The sequence below is a fragment of the Dromiciops gliroides genome, chromosome 5 (assembly GCF_019393635.1).
Source record: "Dromiciops gliroides isolate mDroGli1 chromosome 5, mDroGli1.pri, whole genome shotgun sequence".
In the NCBI taxonomy this organism is placed as follows: Eukaryota; Metazoa; Chordata; class Mammalia; order Microbiotheria; family Microbiotheriidae; genus Dromiciops; species Dromiciops gliroides.
The window spans coordinates 123,884,335-123,902,755 of NC_057865.1; the positions used below are offsets into that span (position 1 = coordinate 123,884,335).

Genomic DNA, 18,421 nt, shown 5'->3' on the forward strand with positions numbered 1-18,421 from the left:
GGGACACAACTCCTTGATGGAGATACATCTATCACTCCTCAGCCCCTTAGGATGAAACAACAGTGATCATCCTGGAGCATACTCTTTGTATGCTCCTCCCCCATGAAAGATCACAGCCTTGGGCTCTTCCTCCCACCTCCTTTATGTGATCTGATGATTGTATGGCCTGGTTATCAGTTTTGCACATGAAAAAGTGAGGTGGTACAATTAATGGATAACAGTGTCAAGGACCCAAAAGATCAGGTTAGAATATGAAGGAGAGACACTATTTATTAAGTATTTACTGTATCCCCTGCCAAATACTGGGATTCAAATAATGAAAAATAGTGCCCACCTTCAAGGAACTTTTATTCCATTGGGGATAACACATAAAGTGGGGGTGAGGGGACAAGATTGAAAAATTCAGACAGGAATGGTGCCAGGAGATGTGACAGTTTAATGGCCTTGAACTCTATGAACTAGTGGCTATGGGCAAAAACACATCAATCAAAGAAGAAACCACGGGAGCATCTTCAGAATGAGAAGGCTTTTAGTATAACAGTGAAAGACACTAGAGAGTTAGGAGCAGAGCTGGGAGAAGAGTGAGCTTGAATGACATGGACTCTTCATGAAATAGTGGTCCCAGGAAGAATTCACCAGAGGCCTGGGCTAGAACATTTTTTATGAGATAAAGTTCAATAGGGACAAATGTGAAGACACTTAAGGTTTTTTTTTTTTAATCCTTTATATGAATCCAAAATGGAGGACACAGTGATTAGGTAGCTGGTTTTTTTTCTTTTTTTTAAGTGAGGCAATTGGGGTTAAGTGACTTGCCCGGGGTCACACAGCTATTAAGGTAGCTGTTTTTCTAAAAGTGTTTGGGGGGTTTTATGGACCCCAAAATCAGAATGAGTCAACAGTGATATAGCAGTCAATAATAGAAGCTAGTATTTATATAGCACTTTCTTAGGTTTGCAAAATTAGCTTATTTTATATTCACAACACTCCTGGGAGATAGGTATTATTATCCCCATTTTATAGGTTAAGAACCTTAGAGTCATGGAGGATAAGTGACTTGCCCAGGGTCAGACAATTAGTGTCTGAGGCAAGATTTGAACTCAGGTCTTCTGGACTTCAAGTCTAGTGCTCTACCACCAGTGTCACTTCTCTGCCTTAGCCAAATCTATCTTGGGCTTTCTTAAAAGAGGCATAATGGGGGGCAGCTAAGTGATGCAGTGGATAAAGCACTGGCCCTGGATTCAGAAGGACCCGAGTTCAAATCTGGCCTCAGACACTTGACACTTGACACTAGCTGTGTGACCCTGGGCAAGTCACTTAGCCCTCATTTCCCTGCCAAAAAAACCAAACAACAACCAAAAAAAAAAGAGGCATAATGTCCAAGACCAGAGAGATGATAGTCCCGCTGTGTTCTTCCCTGTTGTCCCATGACGGTTCTAGGGTATTGTGTTCAGTTCTGTCTGGGCATCACAGTTTAAAAAGATAAAGTAGAGGCTATTTATGGCAGATTGGCCATAATGGTAAAGACCATCAAGATCATGCCATATTGAGAAGTATTTTGCAGAAACTGAGGATGTTTATTTGGTAGAAGAGAGGACTTTTGCAGCTGGGGGCAGAGAAAGATGTGGATGTTCCAGCCATCTGTAGGTATTTGAAGAGATGTGGAAGAGGGATTTCACTCCTAGGCAGATCTAGGAGCAATGGATGAAAGTTACAGAGGGGCAAGTTTAGGTTTGGTATAAGGAAAAACTTAGTAACAGTCATCTCAAAGCTGAATGGGCTTCTGAAGGGTATAAACCTTGCCCTCTCCTTCCCCCATTAAAGGCCCTAAAGCAAAAGTAGGAGGACTGCTTATTGGGGTTTAGGGCAGAGGCTTCTTGAGGTATATTTCTGACTAGGTGGTGCCTGAGTCCTTTCTGAATCTGTGACTTCATGGCAACATTATTGTCATCTCTAAGAGCATTTGCATGGAGCCTTTGATTATCAGTGTTTTCATTGGTGCTTTATAGATCATAAAGAGTTCTGGAATTGCTTATAAACCTAGGTCAATTTTGCTCTTCCCTTCCTTTTCTCCCCCAGTCACCTGAAACATACACCACCTCCCAGGCCTCATCCGCACACATGCACACCACCACCACTGAATTAGGCGAGGCATAGAGGGCACTAAGTGTGTGATCAACTCTGTCTGTAAGGGACTCAGTAAATTGTTTTTTAACTAGTGTTGCATTGCCATTACTACTCTTTGTTATGTTATCATTTACTGAGAGTTATGACTTTACTTTTATTATTGTTGCCACTTTATTATTAAACATTTACATATAAACATAGAGATATGTTCCAAAGACATAAACATGAAAGGTAGACACATTCTCTCTATTGAATTTCAAAAAGACAAAATGATATGTTTGAGGCATAGCTTTAAACCCAATACAGAGCCTTTAGAAATCACAGAAAGACCTTATGAAAGAAATGAGTCAGTGGCTTTTTTTGTTTGTTTTTTAAGGATTTGACAACAACCCACACCCCATATAGCCATATGTTCTGGTGGGGAACTGTTTCCTAGAACTAGAAGTAACATGGAACAAAGCTCGGGTATTTATTGAAGAAAGAGCAAATTAGTTTGTAACATTGTGGTCAATAATAATATAAAATTATTGAAGCAAGACCTATGGAAAAGTAGCTTGAATACTACTTTAATTTTAGGGTTTCAAAAAGCATTAAAATGGTTTCCAGCTTTTTTTTTTTTTTTAGTGTCCATGAATTTGTTTAGAGTTAAGTCACTCACAAAATAATCTGTTCTATAGGTCCACCACAGTGGAGTGGTATGTATATATGGGCTATTTATTTACTTAATGTCACTAAAATATGCATGCTCTGGTATGTTTGTCCTTCAAGAGACAGTATTCACCATCATTTTCCAAAATCTGGTTTTTAGTCAGTTATTTTTATTCTCTACATAAGCCAGTAGCTCCATGGATTTCAAGATTGAGACTATGTTTTGGAGGGGAGAAATTAGAATTCCCAATTAATCTGCTAATGGGAAAATAAAGTATTTACATATATAATTATATTTAAAGATAGCCCTTCACATTCAGCATTATTTATACAAGTTATATGAAGTATACTTACATTTATATAATATCTCTGAAATTTTAATGAAAGTAATTGTATTCTACAAATGCCAACCCTTATTTCAGTGTGCATGAAAATGAAGTTTTGCTTATGTGTTATCTATAATTCTAACAGTTTACCTCTCATAGCATGTGTTTTACTTTTGTTTACATGTTATTTTGAGTGTTTAAATAGTAATTCTTTAATAATTTCCCATTTCTACTATACCACATCTCTTTAAGTAAGGATTATATTTATAAGATGCATTAGTTCAAGATTCTTTGTACTTAAAATTGCATTATAATTCGAGTAACCATTTGGAGAATGAGCAAGTCTCCATCTTTGTATTGAATTTAAATGGACTTCACTTATTTTTTAATTTCCACTCTCCTGATTTCTTCCATGGGTAGTATCATTGGAAGGCATTTTTCCCAGTTGTCTTCAGTCTTGCATTTTATTAAGTCTTAATGATAAAAGCAATTTTTGTTTGTGATTTTAAAATTTGCTTTTCATTTAATATCTTCTTTGTATTAAAATCTGAGGTATACTTTTATTCATTTTCTGGTATACAAGCTGACTCTCTTTCTTTTAGTGGTACAGTTTTGAAAATCCATAAGGCAGTCAGCCTTTCTCTTGGTGGTATGTAATTTTTGTTTAGCAGACTTCTCTTGCATGCAGAAATGATTAACCTCGTGCCAGAAACTTTTTTAACATTGTTTATCATAGTGTATGGCATGTATGTTTTGGGATTTTGACTTCTTCTATAAATACTATGCAAACCCTATACAGTTTTTCTAGTCAACTTGTTTTCCCAGGTATAATTCAACTTTTGAGTAATAATCAAATATATTTTAAGAACATGGTTTTTATGATTGTTTGGGAATATCTATATATATATAAAAAAATTAGAAATAAAATTTCCTTCCAGAAGAAAGTATTTAGAAACCTTATTTTTAAAATGTATTTCATTGTCTTAGAAGACTTTTAAAAAATAATTTAAACTATCTGTTTATTTAAATATAACCAGGTATGCCCAATATATTTATGGGAAGTTTTGCCATTCGATTATTTCATGATTTTCATCATCTGTTGCTTCAGCGAGATAATTCAAGAGAGTAATTTAATGAACATAAGTTATATCTTTCATTTTACATATCTAAAGTAGTAGAATTATTTGTCAAATTACTTATTAAAAGTAATAATCTCTTTATAAATCCTAATTAAATAGCATATGTACCCTAATGTTAAGATCTGATACAAAGGTTGATGTGCCTTTTTGGTACCCCAAACTAAAGCTAATTAGAGAAATTTATTAGTATCATGAAATTGTATTCTGTCTATATGCTGAATGCTATTGATAGTTTCAATTAAATTTAATACAAAATTAAGACTCTTAAATTCTGATTCTCTTTGTTTGGATCAAAGTAATAGGAAGCTAAGCATCATAAAGAATTTTCTGTATTTCCTAACGTACATGAACCAGATTGTTTGTTTTAATAGAATAGGGGTCAGGGCAGCTAGGTGGTGCAGTGGATAAAGCACCGGACCTGGATTCAGGAGGACCTGAGTTCAAATCCAGCCTCAGACACTTGACACTTACTAGCTGTGTGACCCTGGGCAAGTCATTTAACCCCCATTGCCCCACCCCCACCCCCAAAATAGAATAGGGGTCAAAGGAAGACAGCTTCTCTCCAGCTTTGAAAGGCTGAAGCGAGCAAATTTTAAAACCTTATTCTTTTTTACTAAAGAAGCCAGCATCTAGCAAGTAGAGATTTTTTTATCTAAGGGGAAAATTGTTCAAATCTCAGGCAGCTGATCAGTTTGGACTGATTCCTAATGAAACAGGCCATCTTGAGACAAATTTAAAATAAAAACTTTTTAAAATATTTTAACACAAAATTGAATTAACTGATGTTTTTAGATATAAGATTAATTAGCTTAGTTCTACTCTTTGGGTCCAGGAAACATAGACTCTACCCTCTGCCTTTAGCAAGTCTTCCCCTTCAAATAGGGGCAGTAAGATGTGGCCTTTAAAATCTAATGTGTGGTTGCCTTGTTTCTACCCCCAGTGTGGGGGGAGAACTAGCTAAAGATTACTTATAAGCTAGAAATGTCAGTACCAGTTTTTGGTATTAAGCATTTATTAAAGAGTAAAGAGAACACATGAAGTACAGAGAGTGCAGAAAGAAAAAAACCTTATCTACCTTTGGGTTCAGACTGGCCCCCTTCTTCCCTTCTCTCTGCCACCAACCCCAGGTTCTGGAACAAAAAGAGGCCAGAGCTAGGGAACCAACCTCCCTTCCTACTTCCTGTCTCCCTCCTCGGAAGGGGCCGTCCTTCCAGCTGATTGGTTGAGGGTGCTCTCTAGTTGATGTCCACAGCCTCTGAGAACAACAACCCACTCAGGGCTGGCCAGGTGTGGTCTCAATTTAATCAACCTTAAGTAGGTTCTCAGTCAGTCTCTCAGACTCACCCAATTCAATCAATTCCAAATCAGTTTTCAGGTGGGGCCCCTGGGCATCTGCCAAATCCCATTATTTTCTCACAAAGGAAAAGTACCTTCATATCAGCATCCAAACTAACAACGTGGGGGGGGCGGCTAGGTGGCACAGTGGATAAAGTACCAGCCCAGGATTCAGGAGTACCTGAATTCAAATCTGGCCTCAGACATTTGACACTTACTAGCTGTGTGACCCTGGGCAAGTCACTTAACCCCCATTGCCCCTCAAAAAAAACAAAAACAAAAACAAACTAACAACATGGAACAACAAACTAATCCCTGGCCAGATTTGTACTTCTGCCCTCTACACCAGGGGATAGCTTAGTTCCCCTATCCACAGGTTTAATGTGTGTTCTTTTTACAATTTAGGTGAATTAAGAAAAACAATTTTCATATGTTGACAGTAACCTTTCATTCTATCTAAGGGTAACAAGCCCTGGCAACTTTTTATTTTGAATAATTTTATTTTTCTATTCAGCATTTCTGGTTATAAATTGTTTGTAATAAGTAATTGAAGAGAATAGACAGGGATGATTCAAAATGATAGTGTCATCCAAACCTACTTTACCAATATTAATGGGGTATAAACAAAGATTTTATGGTACATCAGTAATCTAAGATGAAACTACCTTATAGTAAATGTGCTCATTTATGAAGTAGTCTTTACTCTCCAGTTCCAATTGATCAACTGAAATAAACGTGGAAGAAATCTTTTTCTTTTTGAAATATATATTTCAGTAGCAATTGTTATCAGCATTTATCTGTGGTCCAGTAGCATCACTGTTTAAGCAAATTATATTCATATCATGATACAATGTGCCAGGTAAGATATGAGCTTTAATACCATTGGCAGTTTAGTGTCAATAAAAAAATAACAATATGGAATGACTACAGCTTTCATCATAAAACAAATACTATTTTTATGGTCTCATGCTCATTGAAATAGTAATTTTTCTAAAAGGTCTTTAAGCACATGAGTACATAATGGGGATTAGGGAAATAACTTCTATGTCATTTTGATATTGCTTAATTTCTCTCACAGATATTTGGATACTATGTGTTTCTGTTAAGCAACTTTTTTTTTCTTGTTAAGTACTGTAGAATCTTACAACATAGCTCATTAATACACGAATGTAGGTTTCCTATTAGTCAAATAATGTCCCATGAAACAGAAGAGCCTCATTTTATAGGCTCAATGGTGGTCCTACTCCTACCTCATAACACTTTCTAAAGGGATACCACTGCACTTGGTTTTCTATGTCCAGTTAGAGTCACTTTGTTTTTATTACATGATTTAATAGAATGGAAAGAATCATAGGGCAGTAGAAGAAAAGGTATGGCCTCTGGAACCAGAGGGCTTGGGTTCAAATCTTTAACCTGACTGCCTACTCCTGGTGTTGCCCCCTCTATAAAGTAAAGGGTTTGGACTGGATGGGCTCTGAGGTCCCTTAGAGCTCTAGATCTTTATCTTAGTGTCATAGATGGTTTTCGAATAGTTTTACACAAACCTCATTAGTCATCATACCCTTTGTTCACATGAAGAAGAGAAAACTGAGGGGGGAGGGTGCACAAACCTTTACATGTCCATTAGAATTATTGACCTTACGGGAATACAGAACAGTAGATATAAGGGAAAAACTAGGAATTTTAATGAAAATTGCGGGGGGGAGTAAACATAATGCATTTTAGCGTGTAGTTTGAATTTGTGTGTGTGAGAATAAATGCAAAGGTTTGATTTTTAATTCTGAATGCAAATTGACTCTTAAACCAAATGATTTTTGATGCTTTAAAGAAAGTGAGAGTAGATTACTTTCTATTAAAAGGGCAGATTTTTACCTATTGACCAAAATATTTAGTATAATTAAAACTTTTGTTTTAGGCTTGTCTATGAAAGTTTTTTTAAAAAGTTATTTCTGCCTAAAATTCCTGTGCTCTAGCTTCTTTAACATTATGGTCAAGAAAAAAGAAAATAGTCCTTAAAATTAGGCAAAATTCACACTTTTAAAAATTCTTCCTCAGGTTAGTAATATATATAAATAAGATGCAGAAGCCTTTTTTTTAAAGTGCATGTTAAATGAGATAACTTTTTCAGTGTGATGTTTATAAACATGTTTTCTTTTTTAATTAATTTTTTTTCTTTATTTTAGCACCGCCACCACCACCACCTCCATCAAGGGGCGGCCCCCCTCCTCCCCCCCCCACCACCTCCACATAGTTCAGGCCCTCCTCCTCCCCCTGCCAGAGGACGAGGAGCTCCACCCCCACCTCCTTCCAGAGCTCCCACAGCTGCTCCACCACCCCCACCTCCCTCTAGGCCAGGTGTCACAGTCCCCCCCCCACCTCCAAACAGGATGTACCCTCCCCCTCCTCCAGTCCATCCCTCCTCAGCTCCTTCAGGCCCACCCCCACCTCCTCCGCCCCTCTCCGTAGCTGGGTCAGCTGCGCCCCCACCCCCACCACCTCCACCCCCACCTCCTCCTGGTCCCCCCCCTCCTCCTGGCCCATCCTCCGATGGTGACCATCAGCTTGTGGCTCCTGCGGGAAACAAAGCAGCTCTCTTAGATCAAATAAGAGAGGGTGCGCAGCTCAAGAAAGTAGAACAGAACAGTCGTCCAGTGTCCTCCTCTGGAAGGGATGCACTTTTAGACCAGATACGACAAGGTATTCAGCTGAAGTCTGTGAGTATCATCTTATTTTCATTTTGAATTATTAATGATATGTCATTTTTTAAGTTAATTTACTGTTCTGAAATGCATTTCATAAAGTTATTTTCTCAAAAAACACTATAGGGAAATTTAATTGCTGATATCTGATGGAAATTTGGGGGCAATGACTTGATAGAAGTTGGGCTTTGGATTATAGTCACTTGGCTAAGAACGGCCACAACCCTTTTGAAAAAACAAATCGTAATAAGTACAAAAGAGACAGGATGGTATAATAGGAAGAGTGCTGGACTTGGGAGCCCAGAGATCTGAGTTCAAAATCTGGCAAATGACCACAGACAAACCCTTTAACAACATTATCAATTTACACAACTCTTTAAGGCCCACGAAGTGCTTTACATATATAGTATCTCATTTGTTTTCTTGGAGTTTTGGTTTCTAATAACTTCATTTGTGCCACCATCCTCATAGGGTATTGATTGTAAGGACCGCGTTTTGTGAACCCTGTGATATAATAGAGAAATGCAGGTATTGGCACCACTCAGAGCCTACCCTGCTCTTAAGTCTCTTGCCTTTTCAAATCAGCGCAGTCTCCCTAGTTCATGCCCTTTTCTCTACCCTCAGATCCTCTTAGTCATCCCTGTGCAGTTCGTTGTTCCCTATTCTAGCTGTAAAGCATACTTATGATTTATTGTATTTATTAGTCTCCCTTTCATAATTTTAAAGATTTGTGAGTGGTTTATATTTTTATCTCATAAAAAAATTCAGTTCAATTCAATTAACTGAACGTTTTTCAGTGCCAGAATACCAGGTACTATGTTAGGAACACAGAAAAAAAAGTACAGTTTCTGCCCCCTCCCCCCCAACTCTTCTTCTACTGAAAGAAAACAGTCTATACTTAGACAAATAACTTATTTTAGACAAAAAAACTTATGCAAAACAATTGGAGAGGGGGGGTAGTGGAAACTAACAGTGGAAAGAATCCAAGAAATTCCTTTTTGCTTCTGTATAACTGAGTAATTAAATTAATTACTGGGTTTTTTTCCCTGTGTGGCTAAGTGGATAAAATGGATACTTGGGCCTAGACTGATAGTGGCTTATTTTAACATTTATAGATGCAGATTGTATTTTAGTTATGTACAGAATGTTATCATATTGGTAGTAATCATTGATTTATTGGTATGTTCTAGATTAGATCTAATTATATGGCTTTACATCATTTTAAAGTTAACAGTTCCATACATTTCTCTAACCATGCTTCTCTGACTTTTCTCTCAATTTTAGAATTATGAATCTCTTGGGGAATGATCACATTCAACTTAAATTATGAATAACCTAAAACAACTAACTTAAAATGTGCAAAACCTTTTCTCACATTTATCTTTGAATTTACTTTGTGTAGTGCCCCCCAAATCCAATCCTATGCATATAGGTACTTAATAAATTAAGGAATATGTTTATGTGTAGCAGCTTATAAGTCTGTTGTTAAGCTATGAAAAGATAAAAACAAATATTCTCTTCCCAAATCTATCCTATTTTCTTAAAAATGTGGAATTGAAATTAATTGAAAAAAAATTTGCTTTATCTAAAAGTGATGATTTTATTGGACTCCAAGCTCAATGCAAGTCAAAAACATATAAGAAACCAGAAAAGCATTCAGAGAGGCATAGTGTTCAGAAAAAAGTAATAATTTTATACTGTACTCTGCATTAGTCAGACTCCATGTAGAATTTTGTTCTCAATTCCTAGTGCCACATTTTGATAAGAGCATTGATAAATTGGAGAATAATGAGAGAAAGATAGTCAGCCTGGTAAATTTTATGAAGATTATGTCATATAGTGATTGGCTGAAAAAAACTGGGAATGGATGTTTAGCTCATTGAAGAGGTGGTTTAAGATGATGTTCTAGCTTCAAGCATTTTAAAGGGCCATCATGGAGAAAAGGGAAGACTTACTCTGCCTGGCTTTGGAGGGCAAAACTGGAACCAGTAGGTAGAAATAGCAGTGGGGGCAGCTAGGTGGTGCAGTGGATAGAGCACTGACCCTGGATTCAGGAGGACCTGAGTTCAAATTCGGCCTCAGACACTTTACACTTACTAGCTGTGTGACCCTGGGCAAGTCACTTAACCCCAATTGCCTCACCAAAAAAAGAAAGAAAGAAAGAAAAAAGGGGAAAAAAGAAATAGCAGTGACCCATAGTGTTTATGTAAGGGTTGCAAACAATTAGAGGTGTCCAGAGGCATAATGGGCAGGAAGGAATGGTTTTACCTTGAATTGTCTTCATAGGTAACAACTAGTGTGCCTTGTGCTGTCACAGAGATTCATTTTCAGATATGGGCTAAGGGCCCTTCCAGTTCTTAAAATTCTTTGGTCAGAATCTGTATTTACTTGAGTTAAACTTTTGAAGTTATTTTTGGAGGAGAAGATAGAGTCAGGTATAATAACAGTATATTCAGATTTTTCACAAATTTTTTTTTCCCTTAAAAAAGACGGTACACTAAAACTGAAATAAATCTGTGACCTCACTGATGTGGTCATGCATTGATACAGATAGCAATACATCTGTGCCTTCCCAGTCTGTGCGACTTTTGTACGTCCCCTACTGAAAGATTGGCACATGAGGCCCACACAGTAAGACTGGGTTTGTTTTCTTCGAAAATCCCAAAGATGCTAGTGGAGCATAAGAGCCATTCACAATGCATATATTTCCTTATGACGTCCTTTACTTCATTTCTTCAAAGGTCTTTATTTGTTATGTTAAGTCTGCTTACACCTGTCATGCCTCTTCATTGCCGTCTGTGCAATATTAATTTTTGATTCTTCTATCAGTTTTTCTAAAAATCATATCCTTTAGATTTTCATGTTACATAGATATATGTTGCCATGTTAAATTAACACTTGATACATTCGACAATTGAATGTGTACATTTAACGTCTGAATTCATACCGTCTTAAGTAGAGCAGGTGTAGAATATTACCCTTGATATTTCCCCCTGAACTCTTAAAATTGATTTAACCTTAGGTATGCAAAACTCTTTGTCCTTCAAGTTTATCCATTTGAATATTTATTTTATGTAGAAATAATCTTCTGCATAGAACATATCTTTTTGATTGATCACAAGCATTTTGAGAACCTTTGTTGATGCATTTATTATTTATAGCTTTGTTTAAGTGTAGACTTTTCAGAAGATCAAAGTACTTTGCAAATAGTCAGAATTTCCCCATGAGGTAATATACACTTGGCAAGGCTCCTACCACAAAGTGATGATCTTGTTTGTTAAGGGGGCTTTTTCTACATTTATGGTGACTTATTAGTGAAACGTTAGATTTTTCCTTTATGAACAAAAGTTTCTATCATTGTTCTTTTAGGACATTAAGTGGAAGTGGAGTTGTAATTCCAAAATTCATTTTTTCATTTTCTGAGGGTTGAATTGTATTCATGTCTTTATAATTGTAAAGTTAGTATCCAGAGCTTTAAATGGTGTGGAGTCACCAGGTCTAAGTTCCTTAGCTAAAAGACTGAACATGATTCAAATAGCAATCATTACATTGCTGTGAACACCTATTAAATACAACCATGGGACAATAGAGTATGTTTTATAAAAAGAAGAAATGTTTAAGTTTGCATTGAGTGTGTTTTATAAAAAAAGAAGTAGAAATGTTTGTTAAACAAGAGTTAAAGAAAGAATACCCATGAAACATCTCTAAGATTTCTGTTCAACTTAGCACTATCTTTTTGTTTCCTTGTTAAAAAAAAGAAACAAACAAGAAAAAGTTTTATAAGACATTCTCAGAACATAAAGGATTTTTTGTTCTGCTTTATACATATCCCTTTATTTTATCTTACTTTTCCAAAGGTATCTGATGGCCAAGATTCTGTTCCTCCTACACCTGCCCCCACCTCAGGAATTGTAGGTGCATTGATGGAAGTGATGCAGAAAAGGAGCAAAGCCATTCATTCTTCAGGTATGATTTCTGTGAAGTTCATTATTTACAAAAAACATACTTCTGTTTCTTTGTGCTTAAAACGATCTCATAATGGGTCTGTGCCCCTTTTTGGTGATGTGGGCTCTAGGTCCTGTATGAACGACTTATTACACACATGACTGGAGTTAAAGCCTAATGCTGTGGTGGGTAAGGATGGTCTTAAGCTGTCATCACAGATGTTCATTGGAGAAGAGGGACTCAAGAATATGCCAGTCTGACCTTGTATCCCTATATCTGCATGTAGAGATCCTTACAGAATCAGCCCATAGATTCTTATGACTAATCCCCCATAAGAGATTACATGGAGTTTGTTTGCTATGTGAGCTGGGACAGTGATTTTTGGGGTTGGGCTGGAAAATCTCGATTTTTTTCCTGCTGATCATTTCCTAAATGTCGATATCTGGCCATGAATTTATTAGCATATGGGATAAAAAGTGGCATAAGTCTTCCATTTGTACTTTATAGTTATATATTTATGTATTTTATAGCTTATATGTTCTATGGGACAATTTTTTATGTGTTGACAATATCCCTCACACTGAGAAAACTGCTCAGAAACTAAATGTATCCTCATTTATATTATCCTACAGTATGTGAATCTCCTGTTTCTCTTTGAGAATGATTTTGGGATCTGATATGGAGAAAGAAAAGTCATACCAATTGATTTCCCCACTAGGTAGTTATTGATGTTGACCATACAACTACTATTTACTAAACCACTTTAGAATGTTTATATAGCATTTACTCACTATACTGAGGCATAATTGTCACTCCATTTTGTACATGTTTCATGCAAACAATTAGATGTTAAAATGAGGAAATGAAATAGAAAACTTGAACGTGCATCATAGATGGTTAATGAGATAAAAATTAGGAGGAGGCTTACTCTCCGAAGACTTGTAACATAGTTAAAGTTGCTGTGAAATAGATCTTCCACTGTCTAGACAGCAGCATGATATAATAGAATTTACACTGAATAGTCAAAAAAAACCCTGAATAAGTATTATGTACACACACTTACGTAGCTGAGTGCTATACAAAATAGAGGTAAAGGATTTAAAAATCAGATATAAATTTTATGATTTAATATTATATTTATTTGAGTTAATGATCACACACATCTATAGGAATCTGGATTTCTAGGTAGTTCTTGAGATTAGGATTATTAGCTACTTACCAGTGGTGGGGTTTTCTTTAATTCTTTCTCAAATATATGCTCTACCAGTTGGTTCTACTCTAGTTGGACACCCTCAACAACAACAAAAATCCAGATATGTTCCATGGTACGTGTCCACAAAGTAAAAGTTTCTAGGGGATAGCAGGCCATACCATACCTTCTTCCTATAGGAAAAGTATCAAAACCACAGGGTAGCTTGTTGGCTACTGGAAAATGCTAAATAATTTATGAAGTAGTTCAGTCCTGACTTCATATTTAATTATTCTGAGATACTTTTCATTAGAGTTCATCTTAAAAGATGAATGCAATTATAACATTCTAATTTCAGTTACCTGTTCATATTACTTAATAGATGCTGTATTGCATTGGATTCTGTGTATGGTTTAAAGTATAAATGTTTATTTAATAACTTTATATAGTAGTTTTTCAACCAGCCAGCTTTAAGAAGGAAATAGTGTTAGGAGTTCCTTGAAGACAAGAACTTTGGTCTGCTTTTATTCAGCATGTCTTTCCTGTAGTTCATATAAAAAGTACCATTCTCCCTCTCCCCCGCATCCCCATTTCCCACTGAGTTCTCATTAACTATTTCCTGAATCAGATCATTAGCAATGATTGTTCCATAAAAGGCCCCACATTATTGGTCTTTGCTAGATTGAATATATTTTCCCTAGAAAGTTTTCTAAAACTACAAACAGTATACACTCACAAAGAATTACAAATGTTTCCCATTTCATAGAAAAATCCTTAAGTCTGCATGGTGGCATGGTTACTATTCAAAGCATATTTTTAAATCTCTTATCAATTTTTTAAAATGATATTCCCTAATGTAACATTATCATTTAATTAATGCAGTGGTTTGTTTTAATCTTTCCTAAATTAAGTTAATTCAGTTACAAATACCTTTAAAAAGATATGATTGGGGGAAGCTAGGTGGTGCAGTGGATAAAGCACCAGCCCTGGATTCAGGAGGACCTGAGTTCAAATCTGGCCTCAGACACTTGACACTTACTAACTGTGTGACTCTGGGCAAGTCACTTAACCCTCATAGCTCCACAAAAAAAAAAAAAAAAAGATAAGATTACATGACAGATCCCCCTAGCACTAAAATTGAACATCAGTTAATAAACATTTATTAAACACTTAATTAGCTTCCAGATACTGATGAACACTGGCAATATAAAGACAAAAATGTGACAGTCCATGACATCAAGCAACTTACACTCTGTTGAGGAGACAACAGGTGTAGCCATAAATGTATACAAAATGAATACAAGGCAGTTTGAGGGGAGAGCTGAGGTAAAGGAGGGCTTTGGAGACATGTTTTTGTGGTTAGGGAATAGAGACAATGAATCCAGTAGAATGTCATTTAGACACTTGTAAATTAATTAGAATTTTCATGATTTTCTTCTAGATGAAGATGAGGATGAAGATGATGAAGAAGATTTTGAGGATGATGATGAATGGGATGATTGATCAATATATATTATATATATATTTTTTAAGGTGAAATACTAAACACTACTTTCTGTCTATGGATCCTGTAAAATCATGTAAATGTTTTACCAATTTGCTGTATATTTTTGTTGCCTTTTGCTTTTTTTTATTAATCTGTGCAATACCTCATTTAATCTGTAAAGGTTTGTCATAATCCTTTAAAGAGCTACTCCCTGTTACTGTGTGCAAGTTTACATCAGGATGCTCAGTTGACTTGTGAATATTGTTTATTCCATCCATAAGGGAGTTTAAAGTGTAATATGTGAGACTGACAAAAACCTTATTGTAATTTAGTTATAATGCAAGAAGGAAAAACACTATTTTCATACCCTACTTTTTCTGTATCTAAATTTTCTTATTAAAAATCTAGTATAGCACTACATTCCTTTTAAGTCATGCAGATGGTTTATTTAACCCCTTCATTTTGAATACAATGCTGTGTGAATGTTGAGGCTAATGCATTTGCATGGTTCTCAGAACATCACTACACTGATGCAGTTTCTCACACTTCAGCAATATGTTTTACATAAAATCACTACAAAAAGATAGTTGTGAAAAATCAGTACACCTCTTATGATATAGCAGTATTGTCTGCTATTAGCCAGCAGTGATCATTTAAAGCTCAGGTTCCTAGGAGAGCCCTTCTGCACCTGGAGTAAACTGTGGGGTGGTGTTTATGCTATGACACATTTAACAGTATCCACCTGGCCAGCCGGCAAGCTTAAGGCTTTAGCATGTCTCATGAACAAAGTCTCCAAGTTGCCGGAGCTTGACTTATTTTGGGGTCCGTTTTTATGTGTTTCTGAACTGAAGGGCTATGTTTGATGCTTGCTTCAATAATGTTGGGTTAAATTTACTTTAAAATTGGGACACGAGTATATTAATAAAGTGAAATGAAGTACTATCATTCTACAGTCTGGATGGATTTAAGGTGCTCGGGAAATTTCAAACACTAAAACAGCAATCCAGCAGAAGAAAAGATGAAAAATGTATAAATTAGAATTTTGACACATAGGTACTAAATTTTTTTGATATCTTCTCGAGGTATTTGTCAGATATGAAATTAGTAAATTTAAAAAACCCTAAGGCCTTAAAATATGAAACTGTTTGGAACACAAAATTGAAAAATGAAGTAGTTTTCTTTTTTTTATTGCAAACCTGCACATTTTATTTTATGCATACTCAATGGGGTTTTTTAAAATGAGGGTTCCCTATATCAACATGTACCCGAAAAGTGGGTGTTTAATAGCTACAGCACTAATTTACTGTACCTACAGTAAATTTTAGTTAGAAAACGATCAGATTTAAATAATACACAACTTTTCACAGATCTGAGTCATATGCAGAATGTAGTTAATAAAAAAAAGTATCTTAAGTATTTCAAGACTATAGTCACAATATCAAACTAAATTTTAAACTATCCAGAATCATACTGACCAAACCCTAGTATTGGCATGATCTTGACAGGCTGGTCCTGCAAGATGTGGCTTGAATTTCTAATCCAGTTATCACATAATCTCTAGTGATCATGCATCTAGTTATCATAAGAAATAATTTAAAAGGTTTTGTTGCCGAAAGCAGTAAGTGGGGCAGTAAAAGTTAAGTTATTCAAAGAATGTTAACTTCCTTGCAAGAGTCATTTAAGCACATGGGAAAAACTCCAAACTTTTTGTTTCTTGCAAATACTAACAGTGCCCTCTGCTGCTAGAAACCTTTGCTTGCTTTCATTTTTATTGTGGCTTGAGCTCAAGTGAGTCTAGTGTGGGTGAGGCTGAACAACCACTAACCAATGAAATCAGGAATTTGTGCACATGGAAAATGGAACCTTGTGGGGTGTTTTGTTTTGTTTTTTTAAATGATATTAGAATAGATTTTCCTTTTGGATATTTGTGAAAATAATTTTAAGTAATCAGAACCTCAAAATTTCTTTATAAATATGTTCCTTTAAGGATTATTCAGGTTTAATTTTTCTTTTATCCTTTTGTCAAGAAATTCAGGATTTCCGCAACTAGCATTGATACATAATGTTTATCAAGAAATCCTAAATTGTTAAAGAGCTCTGGAAAGAGAATATTAGGTTGCTTATCTTTTACATTGAAAATAGAATTTTAAAAATTATATGCCATTTGCCAAAGAAGGCATTTGACTTTAGTCTCTCTACCAAAAGGAAAAAAAAACAAAAAACAAACCCAAGGATGTTCTTTGTTGCACAGAATCTGAATTACAATTGGTTTAAAATAGGAGATCTATATAGTTCAGTCCAGGCATGAAGAATGAAACTGTGATTTGCAAAGATGTAGTGGCTGCATGTTTCAGCACTTCACCATTTGCACTGTGGGCAGAAAGATAGTGTTTTCACTATCCCTGCATATTGTCTGAAAGCCTCGCGTATATACTCCAATTAAATGATTGTCTAAATAGCCTTAGCATTTAACAAACTAGCATGAGGCTTTTTGTATCCAAACGCTATGTGATAGACAATATCAGCTAGCCACTTATTGTATGTATGAGATTCATAAGACTTTCAATCATTCAAGTTTCCATTTATCAACTGAAATTTTGTTTAGTATGTGAATTTTTGAAATGTACAGTGAATAGGATGTTGCACTGGTGGCAATTCATCATGGAGCATAATAAAATTAATTTGACCCAAATAGTATAAAATAGTGTGGTTTTTGATTCACTGAATGTTTAGAGATTAAAATAGTTGAATACCTGAGGAAAAGGGGGTCTGTAGAATTTGCACCAGCAAGGTTTGCAAAGCAATAAATAACCCCTCAGATTTTCAGTAGGCTTCATGTCCTAAAAAGTATACCACTTGGGGCAGCTAGGTGGTGCAGTGCATAGAGCACCGGCCCTGGAGTCAGGAGTGCCTGAGTTCAAATCCGACCTCAGACACTTTACACACTTACTAGCTGTGTGACCCTGGGCAAGTCACTTAACCCCAATTGCCTCTCTAAAAAAAAAAAAAGTATACCACTTAATAAACACAATGAGCAGGAGAATGTGACAGAGACACCCTGTTCTACTGGCGAATGTGGCATCTGCTCAGCAGCTCACCTGGAAGCAACTGCTCCAGTTGAGTCTATAGTACCCTCATACTTCAAGGTCAAATTCCTTGGTTTCCTTCAGCATACCCCAATGACTATGTTGAAATTTGCCAACTCAAAAGACCAGACTGATAGTAAGTTTTATTCATAGTTTGATTAAAAGCCAAGAATTCTGTGTTACCCTGGGCAAGTCACTTAACCCTCATTGCCCCACCCCACCCCCTAAAAAAGCCAAGAATTGTTACCGAATAATACTTAAGTATAATTTAATGAACAGTGTTGAGTATTGAGAGATAATAAGAGTGTTCATTTTAAGCAGGAAACTTAGTATTCATTTGTAAGTAGAATACTGTGTTCCATTGATCTAGACACAAATGGGCGTCTAAAAATCATTACCAAATTACAGAATCCTGCGTGGGAGTGCCTTCTGGAGCCTTAGCCA

The 18,421-nt window shown here is 36.0% G+C and overlaps 1 protein-coding gene across 1 annotated transcript in view; it reads left to right on the forward strand.

The window, feature by feature from the left end:
- WASL (WASP like actin nucleation promoting factor) overlaps positions 1-17,583 on the forward strand; it is a 120,055-nt gene extending 102,472 nt beyond the window's left edge. The window contains 4 exon segments of the mRNA XM_043966282.1: positions 7,756-7,796; positions 7,798-8,286; positions 12,129-12,237; positions 14,847-17,583. Of these exon segments, the coding sequence (XP_043822217.1) occupies positions 7,756-7,796; positions 7,798-8,286; positions 12,129-12,237; positions 14,847-14,908 (701 nt within the window). The 3' untranslated portion in view covers positions 14,909-17,583.
- Positions 17,584-18,421: the final 838 nt, after the last annotated feature.